This window comes from Ranitomeya variabilis, chromosome 1 (assembly GCF_051348905.1).
Source record: "Ranitomeya variabilis isolate aRanVar5 chromosome 1, aRanVar5.hap1, whole genome shotgun sequence".
NCBI classification, from domain to species: domain Eukaryota; kingdom Metazoa; phylum Chordata; class Amphibia; order Anura; family Dendrobatidae; genus Ranitomeya; species Ranitomeya variabilis.
In genome coordinates this window covers 892456377-892472709 of record NC_135232.1, presented here as the reverse complement: position 1 = coordinate 892472709, position 16333 = coordinate 892456377, and the positions used below count along the sequence as shown (strand labels likewise).

The 16333-nt window shown below is 42.4% G+C and overlaps 1 protein-coding gene across 1 annotated transcript in view; it reads right to left on the bottom strand.

Annotated features, from left to right (window-relative positions):
• The window catches only part of PRSS12 (serine protease 12), a 286964-nt gene that overhangs the window by 140321 nt on the left and 130310 nt on the right, over nt 1-16333 (bottom strand). Inside the window, exons 5-6 of the mRNA XM_077278603.1 lie at nt 8131-8309; nt 7597-7738 (exon numbers count right to left, since the gene is read on the bottom strand). Coding sequence (XP_077134718.1) covers nt 7597-7738; nt 8131-8309 — 321 coding nt within the window. The remainder of the gene's footprint in view (nt 1-7596; nt 7739-8130; nt 8310-16333) is intronic.

Below are 16333 nucleotides of genomic sequence, written 5' to 3'. Positions count from 1 at the left end.
TAGAGATGTATGGAGGAGATAGATTGTGGATGGCTTTGTATGTCATTGTGAGGGTTTTGAACTGGAGTCTCTGGGCGATAGGAAGCCAGTGAAGGGCTTGGAATAAGGGAGAGGCTGGGGAGTAGCGGGGAGACAGGTAGATTAGTCGGGCAGCAGAGTGTAGGATGGATTGTAGTGGTGCCAGAGTGCCAGAGGGGAGGCCAGAGAGTAGCAGGTTGCAGTAATCAAGGCGGGAGATGATAAGGGCATGCACTAGTGTTTTTATGGTGTCGCGATCAAGGAATGCGCGGATCCGGGAAATATTTTTGAGTTTGAGATGACAGGAGGAGGCAAGGGCTTGGATATGTGGCTTATTATTTATTATTATTTTATTATTATTATCTATTGTTGATAACGAGCCATGATAAAGTTTTGACTGTGCTGGTTATCAAAAATAGAACAGACCCTATGTTATTTTTTTATTTATTTATAGCACGGGCGCCAACTGATGAAAACTCCCATCAGTGGGGCCTTCTTTCGCTGTTATTAGTGACAGTAGACGTAACTGCTGGCTCACACTTTCATCTGACAGAGTATAAACAGCAGCTCTCTGACCGGTGGTAACTAACTTATCACTGATCAGAGCCGCCAGTGTTTCTTATGCTGTCACTCAGATGACAGAGTAGGAAACAGCTGAAGTTCAGGGTGCTAAACCCGAACAGTAACACGAACTTCCTTCCGTGTTTGGGGTCAATGCACGGACGCTAAGTGTTCGATACAGATTCCGAACTTTATAGTTTGGGTTGGCCCATCTTTATCCAGGATGACAGGGGCCCAGATACTTTTTGCAGGCTCCCAGGATCTCTTCAGATCCAAATCCTCTCCAGTCCACCAGATAAAAGGTCTTCCCCTAAACCTTTTTTGTATCTAGGATGACCTTCATCTCAAAGATGTCTAATGACCCCTCAAAAACAGCAGTAGAGGTCGGAGTAAGAGGCTTGGAGATATTGTTAAGGACCACCTTTTTAAGGAGAGAGACATGGAAGGAATTGGGGATCTGTAAAGTTACGTTCCATTGCACGTCAAAACGCATCCGCCTACAACGCATGTCCCTGTGTATCCAATGTTAAAGATAGGTACGCAAGATGACGCAGGACACATGCAGAAGTAGGCAGATCTTAAGGGAGGATTATGCAGCCATACGTAGACCAGCCAAACGCAAGTGTGAACTTAGCCTTAGTTGAAATGGGAGTGTAGCTTGAAATGCACCAAGATCTTCACACGAAAATTGGTATAAATTACAGAGGTTGTCTACGAAAAATTGACAATCATTAAAAATTTGCTACTATTCTCCAGATTCAGCTGCTTATTGTTTCATTTTTGGTTTAAAAGCCTCTGATGATGTTTCATTTGATACTCCCAGAATGCAAGAAGTCTTAAATGATATCTGTTCCAGGGGCTGGCTCATCACTTTTCTGCCTCTGCTCATTCCTCTGCTAGTTCTCAGTCAACCCTGCTCCGTCCTTTACCCCATCCTGTGTTCTATTGCATTGCAGGTGCTGGAGGCTACACAGCAAAAAGTATCATATTGTGACCTCACAGCTAATGACTTTATGAGGTGTCGAATTGCAATCTGCAACTGTGACACAGAGGATCAAATGTTTCCAAACGTGTTGGATTTTCTGTCACTGGTCACAAGCCACACATGACTTACTTACCATATCTTCAATGCAATTCACATGTGATAGCAACATAAGTGCGACTTATCTTTCATTTAGCTTTTTTTTCAAGGTAACACACAGTTTGAAAATAGTCGAACAGCTCAAAATAATCGCACAAGAGCACGTCACAGACAAGTTGCGCAGATGTTTTTCCCACCCAACTTTTCTGAGAATTGCTGTTGTCCTAACCTTATCATTACTGGGCATGAAGGGGTGGGTATTTAGCCTTGCCCTCACAGTAAATGCAATGGCGGCTTCTGAGTTTTCCCTCTGTGATCGGACAGCTGTTGCAAGGGGCAAGGAATAAGGCACGCAGATCCAAGCTAATGCAGAACCTCACTCAGAATAGGAAGCTTGGCAGGAGCACAGTACATGATATCAGACATAGGAGGGGGGTTTAGATCAGAGCTCTGGCTGGGCCAGTCAAGAATGGTCACAGAGTTTTTCTGAAGCCACTCCTTTGTTTTTTTAGCTGTGTGCTTAGGGTCATTGTCTTGTTGCAAGGTGAACCTTCGGCCAAGTCTGAGGTCCAGAGCATGCTAGAAGAGGTTTTCACCCAGAATATCTCTGTACTTGGCCACATTCATTTTTCCTTCAATGACAACCAGTCGTCCTGTCCCTGAAGCTGAAAAACACCCCTATAGCATGATGTTGCCACCACCATGTTCCACTGTTGGGATTGTATTGGGCAGGTGATGAGCAGTGCCTGGTTTTCTCCACACATACCACTTACAATTATCACCCAAAAAGTCTATCTTCGTCTCATCAGACCAGTGAATCTTATTCCTCATTGTCTGGTCTGCCCATGTGTTTTTTTAGCAAACTCTATGTGGGCTTTCATATGTCTTGCACTGAGAAGAGGCTTCCGTCGGGCCACTCTGTGTGCACCCCAGGAGTTCGAGTACCACAGTAGTGCTGCCTTCCTCTCGGGGAGGGTAGTGCTATGCCTGGAGATAAGTGACATTCCCTTTGGCAGGTTATCACACACACAACACCTTTCAAATTCAGTCCAGGAGGGGGAGCTCAAAACCCTGTTTTAGGGCAGCTTCCCTGGATAAAGATCCTGGTTTGGAGGCAGAATCAGTAAAGTCTGTACAGAAAGTTTGTGAGCGAGGACAGACAGGGACGGAGCACAGTGGAGATACAGGATTCCAGGAGGCTACGAGAAGGCCTCCACAGAGTCAGTGCGCAGAATCCGAGTACCAGGAGCCCGAGGCTTTTGTGGAGTACTAAGACACAGAGCAGAACTGGAGGGCATAGGATTACATGGACTTTGAACATATTCACCTGTGGTACAGCAGCACCTTGGAGCCTGGAATCTCCATGAAAAGATCCCAGTAAGCACGGCTCAAGCTGCCTACCATACAGGTACCTGTCCCAGGACAGGGGAATGAAATAGGACTTTGCTGGGAACAGTTAGTAGCAGCAGGGACCTCAGCTACAGCTAGCGCAGAGTGGAAGGCTTCTACCTGACTTGCCAAGGGGATGCCGCTTGTCCCTGGACTGCCTGGACTCCTAATTCACCTGTTGATGGTGCCCTGGACTGTGGCCTGTCACCCATAGTAAACCAGGTAAAGACTTACAGCTTGTCTCCTCCATTTATTTACCGGCTATACCATCCACGACCTACACCATAGGACCCCTGGGGACCCTGCTTCACCTGTGGGAAGTGTAACATCTGTGCTGCCGCAACATCCCACAGGGGACCCTGTTGTGAATTCCGTTCTGGAGCTCCCTCCTGTGGTTGCTAATGGTATTTTTGTGAGTTCTGCCCTTGGGCTCCCTCTGGTGGTTTCGAGTGGAACTGCTGCTCCGTTAGGTAGCTGTAGCAGCTGCCATCACTGATCGCCTTGCCTGGGTTTGTTATTTTAACCTGCTCTGGGCTTTAGTTCATGCCAGCTGTCAATGTCTTAGGTTGGATTTGGTTCTCTCCTTGGATTTCTCATATGGCCTGTCCTTGTCAGCAAAAGATAAGTTCTGCTAGTTCTTGTTCGTCCATTTGCTTTGGACATTATTGCTTTACAAATATGTCTCTTTTTGTCCAGCTTGTCACTATGTCATATTCAGGCTAGCTGGAAGCTCTGGGAAGCAGATTTGCCCCTCCACACCGTGAGTCGGTGTGGAGTTCATTTTTTGTAAACTCTGCGTGGATTTTTGTAGTTTTTAATACTGACCGCACAGTATCCTTTTCTCTCTGTCTATCAAGTTTAGTATTGGCCTCCTTTGCTGAAAACTGATTTCATTTCTGTGTATGTCATTTCCCTCTCCACTCACAGCCAATATTTGTGGGGGGCTGTCTTTCCTTTTGGGGTTTTCTCTGAGGCAAGATAGCTTTCTATTTCCTTCTTTAGGGGTAGTTAATTCTTAGGCTGTGAAGAGGTGTCTAGGGAGAGTCAGGAACATCCCACGGCTATTACTAGTGTTGTTGTTAGGATTAGGGATTGCGGTCAGTAGAGACACCACCTTCTCAGAGCTCGTCCCATGTTGCGTTTTAGCCACCAGGTCATATCGGTGTGGCCTCTTAACCACCAGGTCATAATAGGACCCCTTTAATGCAGCATCGGTCTAACTACTGACCGAACTCCACAGGTGGCATCACGACAAACTTTGAACATTTTCCCCTTTAACATTGAGGCCCAGGGCCACGGACCGGGTCGCAGCCACCTTGACATCCCCCTTGCGACCGGACCGGGTACCGAGTACCCCACTGCCCTGTGGGTGACTAATCTGCCATGATTGGTGGAGGGCTGCAGTGACAGTTGACTTTGTGGAACTTTCTCCTATCTCCCTACTGCATCTCTGGAGCTCAGCCACAGTGATTTTGGGGTTCTTCTTTACCTCTCCCACCAAGGCTCTTCTCCCATGATTGCTCTGTTTGGCTGGATGGCCAGGTCTAGGAAGACTTCTGGTGTACCCAAACATCTTCCATTTAAGGATTACGGAGGCCACAGTGCTCTTAGGAACCTTGGGAACTGCAGAAATTCTTTTCTAACCTTGGCCAGATGTGTGCCTTACCACAATTCTGTCTCTGAGCTGCTTGGCCAATTCCTTTGACCTCATGATTCTCATTTGATCTGACATGCACTGTGAGCTTTGAGGTCTTGTATAGACCGGTGTTTGCCTATCCAAATCAAGTCCTATCAGTTTAATTAAACACAGCTGGATTCCAATGAAGGAGTAGAACCATCTCAAGGAGGATCACAAGGAAATGGACAGCATGTGATTTAAATATGAGTGTCTGAGCAAAGGGTCTGAATACTTATGACCATGTGATATTTCAGTTTTTCTTTATTTATTAAATTTGCAAAAATTACTACATTTCTGTTTTTTTCAGTCAAGATGCAGAATGTACATTAATGTGAAAAAATTAACTTTTTTGAATTTACCAAATGGCTGCAATGAAACAAAGAGTGAAAAATTTAAAGGGGTCTGAATACTTTCCGTACCCACTGTACCCTATGAGGGGCTGCATTATACCCTATAAGGAAGGCTGCATTATACCCTATGAGGGGGTTGCATTATACCTTATGGGAGGGGCTGCATTATGCCCTATGAAAGGGGCTGCATTATACCATATGAGGGGGGCTGCATTATACCCTATGAGGGGGCTGAATAATACCCTATGAGGGGGCTGTATTACATTCTATGGTGGCTGCATTATACCATATGAGGGGGCTGCATTATACCCTATGAGGGGGGCTGCATTATACCCTATGAAAGAGCTGCATTATATTCTGTGGGGGGGCTTTATTATACCCTATGAGGGGGCTGTATTATACTATATGAGTGGGGGCTGCATTATATCCTATGAGGGGGCTGCATTATACCCTATGAGAGGGCTGCATTGTACTCTGAGGGAGCTATATTATATACTGTGGGGGGCTGCTTTGTACTCTGAGGGGGCTGCAATATATTCTGTGGGGGATACATTATACCCTATGAGGGGGCTACATTATATTCTATTGGGAGCTGCATTACACCTTATGAAGGGGTTGCTGTTGTGAATTCCGCTCTTGGGCTCCCTCCGGTGGTTATAAGTAGCATTTTTGTGAGTTCTGCTCTTGGGCTCCCTCCTGTGGTTTTGAGTGGTATGGCTGCTTCTTGGATTTAGCATCAGCAGCTGTTTTCACTGATTGTCTTTCTGGCTCTGCTATATTAGTCTGGCCTTTTCCCTAATTCAATGCCAGTTGTCAATTGTTGAGCTTGGAGTCATGGCTCTCTGAGGATTTCCCTGTCACTCTGACCATTTCAGCAAAGCTAAGTCCTTGCTTGTCTTTTTGCAGTTCACTTGTTGTGGACTTTGTTGTTTAGCACTTTCTTTGTTTTGCTCATTTGTCCAGCTTATCAGTATGTATCTAGTCAGCTATGCTGGAAGCTCTGGGCAGCAGAGTTTGCCCTCCACACCTTTAGTCAGGTGTGGAGAATTTTGCATTTCTCTGCGGTGGACTTTTTCTAGTTTTTATTACTGACCGCACAGTGTTCTGTCCTGTACTAATTCTTTCTAGCTAGTAGTGGCCTCCTTTGCTAAATCTTGTTTCATACTACGTATGTCATTTCCTTCTCCTCTCACAGTCATTATTTGTGGGGGGCTGTCCTATCCTTGGGGGATTTTCTCTGAGGCAAGATAGCTTTCCTGCTTCTACCTTTAGGGGTAGCTAGATCTCCGGCTGTGACGAGGTGTCCAGGGAGTGACAGGAACATCCCACGGCTACTGCTAGTGTCTGTGTTAAGATCAGGAACTGCGGTCTGTATAGTTACCACCTGCCCAGAGCTAGTCGCATGTCGCTCCTTAATCACCAGACCATAACAGGTTGCATTATACTCTGAGTGGGCTACATTATATTCTATGGAGGGGTTGCATTATACCCTATGAGGGGGCTACATTATATTCTATGAGGGGGCTGCATTTTAATATTTGAGGGCTGCATTATATTCCATGAGGGGGCTACTTTATATAATATGAGGGGGCTACCCCAACCCCTGCTACATAAATAAAACATGAACTACCTTATATTATACCCTGATATTCGCGGGGTTTACCGCACAATTGGTGATCTTGTATTTATTTCTATGTAGCTACATAGTGGGCCCCAAGAATGATTTTCTCTGGAGGCCCAAGGTGCTCCAGTCTGATGCCGTTGGGTGATAAGAGAGCTATCAGATCACCTCACTCACTGAGTGACAGACACAGAAGATAGTGACACAGGAGTGAGAGGAAGCTCACTGCCATACAGGACGGAGGAACTGACTGAAGGAAGTGCAAGAGAAGAGTAGGGGAAGAAAGTAAAATTAGGGAGACTGACACAAAAGGGAAAGGGAGGGCTGGGAGATAACTGCCCATGCAGAACTTGAGCATGGATAGAAGGGAGGGTAGGGGGAGATGTTGGAAGGTGTATGAAGCCAATGAAGCTGGAAGTGCTGCATGTAAGCAAACAGGGTGACCCAGGAAATACTAGTAATGAGACTATATAAATAAATCTATAAGCCAACCAATAAGCATTATTAAGTTACAAAAAAGGTTTTGAAGATGCATCAAATTTATTATCCAGCAAGAACCACACTATTACATTTGATGAATTGGGTATACTCATATGCTAAATAATGTGACTATTAGTAATTCTGCCCCACTTTCTATTATCATTTGACTTCAACTCATAATAGAAATAAGTATTATTATTATTATTATCATTATTATTATTATGTGCAATTTGTTCTACTCTTTCAGTTGGCTGTGTGGCAATGCCCATGGGCCCATTTGATGATGGAAGTAAGATATTCAAAGTCAAAAGGTGTAATCAGCTATTGCTTACATACACTTAACATACCGCTATTTGTGTAGTCTTTATATTTTATATATACGCTTTCTAGTTTATAGTAGACATGAAATGATTCTTACTTATATCCCAGTTGACGACACACAACTTGTGTATTCAGCTCTGTCCACCCGTCATCACATATCGTCCCCCACTGTGAATTATGGAAAACTTCCAGACGTCCTTCATGGCTACCTCTACCACCTGCTAGTCTAATGGAGCCATCTGTATGAAATGTAATAGATAGGCAGTATTATTTTCAGCTATTTGTGCACACGCAATAGAACCTATAACAATATCATAGGTTCCTAGACCTAGACTAAACATCCAGCAATTCCTTATGTAATAGTTTAGTTCAGTGACAAATTGGTGAATTATAGTAATGGCATGTTCATTATCCCAACAACCTCCAGGTCTTCTGCTGACAAGGTGAATTGTTTAATGGGCTCTTTGTATTGTCAATTACAAGGATATTTCCGGCAGGACAATGCACAGGCTTACAAATCAATAGTGTCTTTCAACTCTTTGTAAATCATGACAATGACTTTTGTAAATTCATTATTATGGAAGGTTTATGAACAAAACTAGTTAAACTGAACATAAAGTGTATGTGATACCTGCAACTGGTGTACAGGAAACACCTGCATCTTCTTTGTGTCCGCAGTTGTGATCCCCCCATGAACTTCGCTGACACTCTTCTATAGACAGCTCATTTCCTGTGCACTGTACCTCATCCAGGAGAATCTGACCTGTTCCTGCTCCAAAATGAGCATGACTCCAAGCTTTGGCAACACCCCTGTAACAATAAAAGTGATAGTAATATTAGTGGCAAACTGCACAAACTAAAAGAAAATCGGCAAATAATATTCACAGGGTTATATAATATATCCAGTCACTATGCCAAGGCAGGAGGCAGGACTCATGCTCAAATAGAGCGTGGGTCAATGTAGGCAGAGTTCGGTCATGAGTGGTGATCAGGCAAAGATTAGAACAGGTTGCCAACATATTGTTAGGATCAACAATACCAATAAAAATAAACATTAAATGTGAACAGACACTTTTTCAAAATCAAGAACCAAAATTACCTTTCTGTTCAGAAACTAAATTGCTGTAGAAGGGTTCTTAAGATTCCTTGGACTCCCGGAGATTGATATTAACTGAGTCAGGAGTAATTAGCATGAACTTTACAGAGAAAATGTCATATAAATAAAATGCTATTAATCTGCAGATAAGGGGTTAATCTGCAGGTTGTTCTCTTCCTGGCAGCCTCTCTCCTTCAGTCATAGGGGTGGCACCGGCACAGTTTCAGTCACCACTAAGTGCATAGAGAGAGGCAGCTGTAATGGCTTCTCCGGCACTGACTAGCAGCTGGCTCTAATTATTATGAGGCTCAGTTAGGCTGTGTGCCCACGTTGCGTTTTTTATGCATTTCTGCCCCATTTTTTGCCGCAGCGGAAACATTTAAAAGCGCATTCCCATGCAATCCTATGGGATTCCACAGTTGCTGTGCCCATGCTGCGGATTTTCCCACTGCAGAATCACATAGCGATAAAACCCCCAGCATGTTCATTATTTCTGCGGAATCGCGGCGATTCCGCAGCCATAGGATTATATTGAAACGCTCACTTTAAGCATGTGGCTATGCCCACCATGCGTAAAGTGAGCGCTTCATGTGCGGATGGTACCCAGGGTTTGGAGGAGAGGAGACTCTCCTTTAGGCCCTGGGATCCATATTCATATAAAAAAAGAATTAAAATAAAAAATAGGAATATTCTTACCTTCTGATGGCCCCCAGAGTCCTCCCGCCTCTCAGCGGTACACGTGGCAGCTTCCATTCCCAGGGATGCATTGCGCGAATCACCTGAAATAATGTCACAAAGGTCCCTCGCGCAAAGCTTCCCTGCGAACAGAACATACCGGGAGCACCGCTGAGGAGATCGGGGGCCGTCGGAAGGTGGGAATAACCATATATATATTTTTTTTATTATTTTTAACATTCTATACTTTACTATTGATGCTGCATAGGCAGCATCAATAGAAAAAAATTGGTCACACTTGTCAAGCACTATGCTTGACAAGTGTAACCAACGTGTCAATCACATTTCCAAGCGATGCTTCAAATCGCTTGTAAAGCGTAAGCATTCTGCAAGCTAAAAACGCTTGCAAAAAGCTTGTGTTTTGTGGGAAAACCCATGCAAATTCCACATGCGTTTTACCTGCGGCAGGGAGTTGCGGAAATGCTGTGGACATTTCCGCAGCATTTCTGCAACGTGGGCACATAGCCTAAATAGCCACCGTTCACTATGCACTTTGCGGTGAATGAAATTGTGCCTGTGGCTGAAAGAGTAAGGCTGCTGGGGGCAAATATCCTCCCGGCAACTAAACTTTCAGTACGGTGGCCACACGTTGTCAGAACTCGATTAACCTGCAAAAAAAACCCATATCTGCAGGTTAATAGTGTTATTTTACATGACAGTATTTCCTTGGACCCTTTTGGTGTGTATGTTTATACACATGTATGGTTCATATATCACATCTACATTTATTTACATATTACTTATTTTTTGATTGTCACTCTGTCCTTATTTATGGATATTCTGTCTTTTTGCTCTCCCAAATTAATCTAGATTAGGGCTTCCTAGAATCCTCTAGGGTCAGATGATGGTGAGCAGGGATGCCAAGTCTGGCATGCTTTATTTAGGGTGGCAACCTCTGTGGTCAGGTAGACATTTCTAAGGGAAAATTATCAGGTCCTTCTTTGCCCTGTATCCTGACCTACTAAGTCCTGTAGTTTGCCTTGTGCAAAAGTGGATAACCAAATTCACACAGGCCAACATTATTTGTATATTACAAGAACTAGTGTGATATTTGTTTTGTTTGTGATAAATAAAAGTTGTCCTTTATTGGGAGGATCTTTCCATGCTTAGTCTTGTCATGGTGTGTGACTTATGACATCAAAGAGGAATATAATCATGAAAGTGTTGATATGGCCAGCAAAAATCCCTGATCTCAACGTCATAAAATCCATCTATTATTTACATGAAGATACAAAGGTATTTGTACAAGCCTACATCCACAGAAGATCTGTGATTAGTTCATTAAGACGTTTGAAACAAGCTCCTTACCAATTTCCTTCAAAAACTGTATGCAAGTGTAACTAGAAGAATGAGTGCTGTTATGCCGTTTCACAGGCAAATGATGGTCACATCCATTTTGGCTTGATTTAAATTCCTCTTTTGTTCCTTCACTTCCATTTTTAGTTTCCTTTTTTATATTTATCATTTATTATCTCTTCTGTTTTTGAAACCATTTTTACTTAGCAGTGTTTTTTCCACACCTGCCTAAAGCCTTTGCACAGCACTGTATATTTTACAGGTCAATTATTTGTATTCTCGGTCTGTTTGTATATTATTTCTGTCTCCCTGTATTAGAACAATTTGTTTTACAATACTCTGTAGACTTTATACATTTGCTCAACAGTGCCATGTCTTCTTAAAGGGAACCTGTCACACACCCCCCCAGGCGTTTTTAACTAAAAGAGCCACCGTGTGCAGCACTAATGCTGCATTCTGTCAAGGTGGCTCTTTTAGTTTGGGTCCCTGGCAACGCTGAAATAATCGTTTGTAGAATTTGCCCCTCATACCTGCAGTTTATCAGGGGGACATGTCTTTTTCCCCCTGACACAAACGCCTCCCAGCCGTCACTGAGGGCTTCCGTGCGCCGGGCGCCGCCTCCGTTTCCTTACTGAATGTCCCCAGCGCCTGCGCTGTAAGTTCCCATCATGTGATCGGAGTCGAAGGGCAGCGCAAACTGGTCATGCCAGAAAAAGGAACTTACAGCGCAGGCGCTGGGGACGTTCAGGAAGGAAATGAAAGTGGCGCCTGGCGCACGGAGGCCCTGAGTGACGGCTGGGAGGTGTTTGTGTCAGGGGGGAAAAGACATGCCCCCCCCTGACAAACTGCAGGTATGAGGGGAAAATTCTAAAAACGATTATTTAAGCATTGGCAGGGACCATAACTAAAAGAGCCACCTTGACAGAATGCAGCATTAGTGCTGCACAAGGTGGCTCTTTTAGTTAAAAACGCCTGGGGGGGGAGGTGACAGGTTCCCTTTAACTTATCTCCTCTATAGGTGGGAACCAAGGTCGCCATTCGAGCTGTTGTGACCATCAAGGGTCCGGATGGAAGAGTAAAAAAATGGTTATAGCTACCTGCATAAATGTGGCCACTGCAACTGGGCACATATGATTTTGCTGTAGTAAAAGAAACAGGTCTATCTTGGGGATCTGACCTGTTCTTTCCACTTAAGTAAAACAATGGAGGCCCTCCAGGACATTTAACTCTATCTACACTCCTCCTCCTCCTTTTCTATTGTTTTTCTCATTAATATGATGTATAGGCACATATGGGGAAAGGAGGATGTGAACACTGAGAAATATTCATTGGTGACCAGAGACTGCTGCACCAATCAGTGAGCATGAATAATGCTCACCCAAATGTCGACTGATAGATTGCCTGTAGCTGACCTTACCCAAACCAAGAAGGATCTAGACTTAGAGGTAAGAAGAGCTAGGTGCTGTATGTTATCCGGTGCTGGTTCATATGAGGTATAGAGGCATTGCTAGGAGGTATCAGATGGAAGGGCGCAAGCTCCTGACGTGGAATCAGACCCCTTTTCTTACCTGCGGAGATCACTTTCTAGTGTTTTGCTTTTAATCTCTGATAGAGTTTCTGCTCACATTCAGTCTCTGCCTTTCGCCCTACTTTCTCTGCTAGTTTCTGCCATGTACTACCTCTTCTGCACCCCCACCTCCTTTCCATCATGACTGGGAGCACCAGCCCAGACTCTGCAGGCAGCTGTATGGAGCTCGGAATTTGCTGATAGCAACCTTGGTGGTAACTGTTAGCTAAGTAGTGAGGTAATGAAGGGGTTGCCAGACCCAAGTTTCTTGCTGTTTGATTCAATACAGTCCACTTGCATCAGGTCCTCTTTGCACTGCTCTACAGGTCACTGTTAGCTTGGTGGGAGGCTGAGCATTGGAACCACAATCAGCCACCAGAATGGACTACTTGCTGCTATTCCATTTAAGTCACTGAAAATTATAGCTGAAAGCAGTGCTTGCTTTATTTGTATCTTCAGCACCATAGGCATAAATGGACTCGGTCTTGACACAAAGAGAGACCATGGTATAGAGGTCCTTTGTTCTAGTGATCGGTAGCAACCCACACGGATCTAACAATTATCTCCATAACCAGCAGATAGGTGATAACTTGCTTAGATTGGAAAAGTTGTGAAAACCATAAAAGTTCATGTCATAGAACAGTGATCAGTTTATATATTTTGATTGCCAGATGCTATATGTACATAGTACACCAAGGCAAGAAATTGCTAAATAATTTTCTATAAGATGCATAGGGTAAAATTAATTTCTTAAAAATTTCCTGTAAAGTCTTATGTACCATACTAACAAGTAAAACAAATTAAAATTTAGATTTTTAGGAGCAAAGCAGTAACAATGCAGTGACACGAGAAGAATCTGCATAATTAATCATATGCTAAATAGTTGCAAGTCAAATTTATGTATGAGATAGCCAAGATGATTGTCTATAAAATGACATTCGAAGCAGTAATGGATGGTGTGATATGGAGCCTGAAAGTCAAAAGTTCAAAACAATTCAAAACATTGTTACCCTTTTGCTCGTCGTTGTAATTCTCCTTATGTATGGCTTCTAGTTTTTGAATGGACTTTCACTTACATTGGCCAAAACATAGATATTGTAAAACTAACAAGTGAGCAATAAGGGGTCAGCCAAGGATCATGTTTCCCTTCTTCCCTACTAGATCACCAGGCAGTATTATTCTAGGTGCATAAGTGGACTAAACATAAGTGGAGGGTCCATTCGGATTTTTGCGGAGTACTGCATTCTATGCCCCACAATGAAATGTTAGTTACTAAGTTGTATGTGATCCATAATTCATGAGAAATTCCAAGACATTAGGTTACCAGTATCATAAAAAACCACAGTGACATTCTAAGATAAACCCATATTTTTACATTTTTGTCCTCCAATGTATTTATCTAAATTGACGTCCTGTGCTATATGCAGATTTGCCCACCTGTTGCTGCACAGACCCATCAGTCACACATCATGAGTAAAACAGCAACAGATGGACGCAAGTACAGCCTATTACACTGCTGCCTAGTCCTGTATGGAATTGATAGTGTTCATTATCCGATCATCATAGTTCATTTTATCACTGAGGAAATTTTTGTGACAAATTATTAACAAAAGGATGTCATTTCATCCACAACACACTGCCAAAAATGTCATAAAATAATAATATAAATTTGGAAAACACGTGTAATAAAGTAATGGTGTAAAGACAGATATAGGGGAATTTTTCATAACAATAACTAAATTAAATGTGATATCACTTCTTTATATAATTTTTCTGGTTAAATGAATTAAGAATGGCAGCCTAGCTATTATGCTATTATTCAGCCATATGTAGCTTCAGCTAGTGGAAACATCAGATAGTTGTATCACACCTGTTGGTAATTCACACATTTCCATGAGGGTGTAATTATTTATCCTCAGTTTACAATATCATGTTAGTTAATGTGCATACATTGTCAGAAGGTTTATCTGAAGTATTTTGTAATTATCTATTATGCAAAAAAAGCACTGGAGTAAGACATAGTAACTAAACTATAAGTGTACAGAGTATAAAACTAAAACAATACCACACTTACAGAAAAAATCTTTATTGGAACGTAAAAATGTATCAGATGATACTGCACAAGGGTGAGACAAAGAAGAGTGAGCAGCCCACATGTGTTTCGCATACTGTTCTTTCCAGGGTACTTTGTGTATAAGTATGGGTCCTACTGTTCCTAATGTTACATGCCTGTATTACACCAGATGTCTACTACAAACCACTCATAGGCCGGCTTCACACATCCTGATATTTCTGGTACCGGAAAAAATGATGCCGGAGATATCAGTGTCCATGTGTCTATGTGTGTAATACTTACGGTACACGTGTGGCAACCATGTGCCAACTGTGTGCCACATCAGTACCACACAAACCGGCACCAGGGAAGCTGCAGTACAGTTAGTGCTGTTCCCCGATGCTGGGTGCTGAAGACCGCTGGCATAATTTTCCCCTGCTCTGCCGGCGATCAGCGTGAGCAGTGGAGAATGATGAGAGTTATATTCACGTGATAGCAGCAAGAGCAGGCGGTGGCTGATGGGACTAATACTCCCATCAGCCTACACCCGCTGCCGCACTGAAAACTGTCACCACACGTACCGGAGACATGGATTTGTGAAAAAGGCCTAGGCTGGTTTTACACATCCAAGTTTTGAACTCAGACTTCGATGCATGGACTGTCTCATCATGAGCAGTCTGTGTATCACAGTTTGAGTACAGACTGCAAAACATGTGTGTGAAACTGGCCTTACAGACAGTATATATTGTAAATAAGGTACATTTTACATTGCATGGAATGTAGTTTTCTTTTTTGTGTTTTGTCTTAGCAATCAAGTGATACCTTCCTAGTGCAAAGCCAAAAGATTTGCTGAAGGAGGTTGTCCACTTTATCTTTCCTTCAACAAATAAAGTCAACATTTTTGAGACTGATACAAATTTATGTTTTCACAAAGTTTGCTGGTTCATTAACTTTAGATTTTTTAGTAAGATGTTTCTATGGTTTACTTAAGTACAATGATTAACATTTCAGATGTTTTTTCACGTTTATTCACAAATACATCACGTTTATACAAAGACTAAATATTTACAGTGATAATGATATGTGCACACAAGTGTTGGAAGGAATAATACACCTGTAAAAACACTGTATAAATGCTGAAAGAATTGACATGCAGCAATTTTGAAAAAAAAAAAGCTTTGAGGGTTCATGAGGAAAAAATAATCAGTATGTGCATGAGATTTCAGAAATCTCATTCACTTTGCTAGGATTGTGAAGTACAGCGTATTTTACCCCTGAAAAATGCACAGAGAAATACACGGCAAAAACACAGCATATGAAATATAGTGTAAAGAAGACTTGAGGGCACAACAAATATTTAGGGGATCACTGACCACACACTTGAATGAACAATGGGGGAGAAAGCAAGAAAAGAAGTGTGTATGTAATAGTCAAGATCACTCAAAATAATTATATCAAATTAATTTTTATTAAACAACACAAATCAACAACACATATACAAAAGCAATTAAAAAAGCCAAAAAGATGGCAGAACAAATGACTACAAATCTGACTCAACCATGCCGCTTCCCTTGCTTTTATATCCATAACAAATAGAGTATAGAAGCAAATAGATATAGAAGCAAGGGAAGTGGCATGGTTGAGCCAGATTTTTAGTCATTTCTTCAGCCATCTTATTTGCTTTTTTAATTGTTTTAATATATGTGTTGTTCATTTGTGTCGTTGAATAAAAAATAATTTGATGCAATCATTTTGGATGATATTGACTATATGAACAAACACAGCATATGAACAAACTCTTAAATTTCAAGGCTTTTGCAATTCACCCTGGCATGCAGGATATCAGCTTCTGGGCAAAATTCTGACTGATGGCAAGGCATTCTTATCTAATCAGTGCTTGGAGTTTACTACAATTTCTGTGTTTTTGTTTATTTTGAGGACTGACTATAGTTTCTCTCAAAAGGATTGAGATATGGTGAGTTTCCTGGCCATGGACTTAAAACTTCAGTGTTCCCCAAGCCACTTAATTATTGCTTTTGCCTTGTGTCCTGGAGCTTCATCATGATGGAAAAAGCATTGTTCATTTC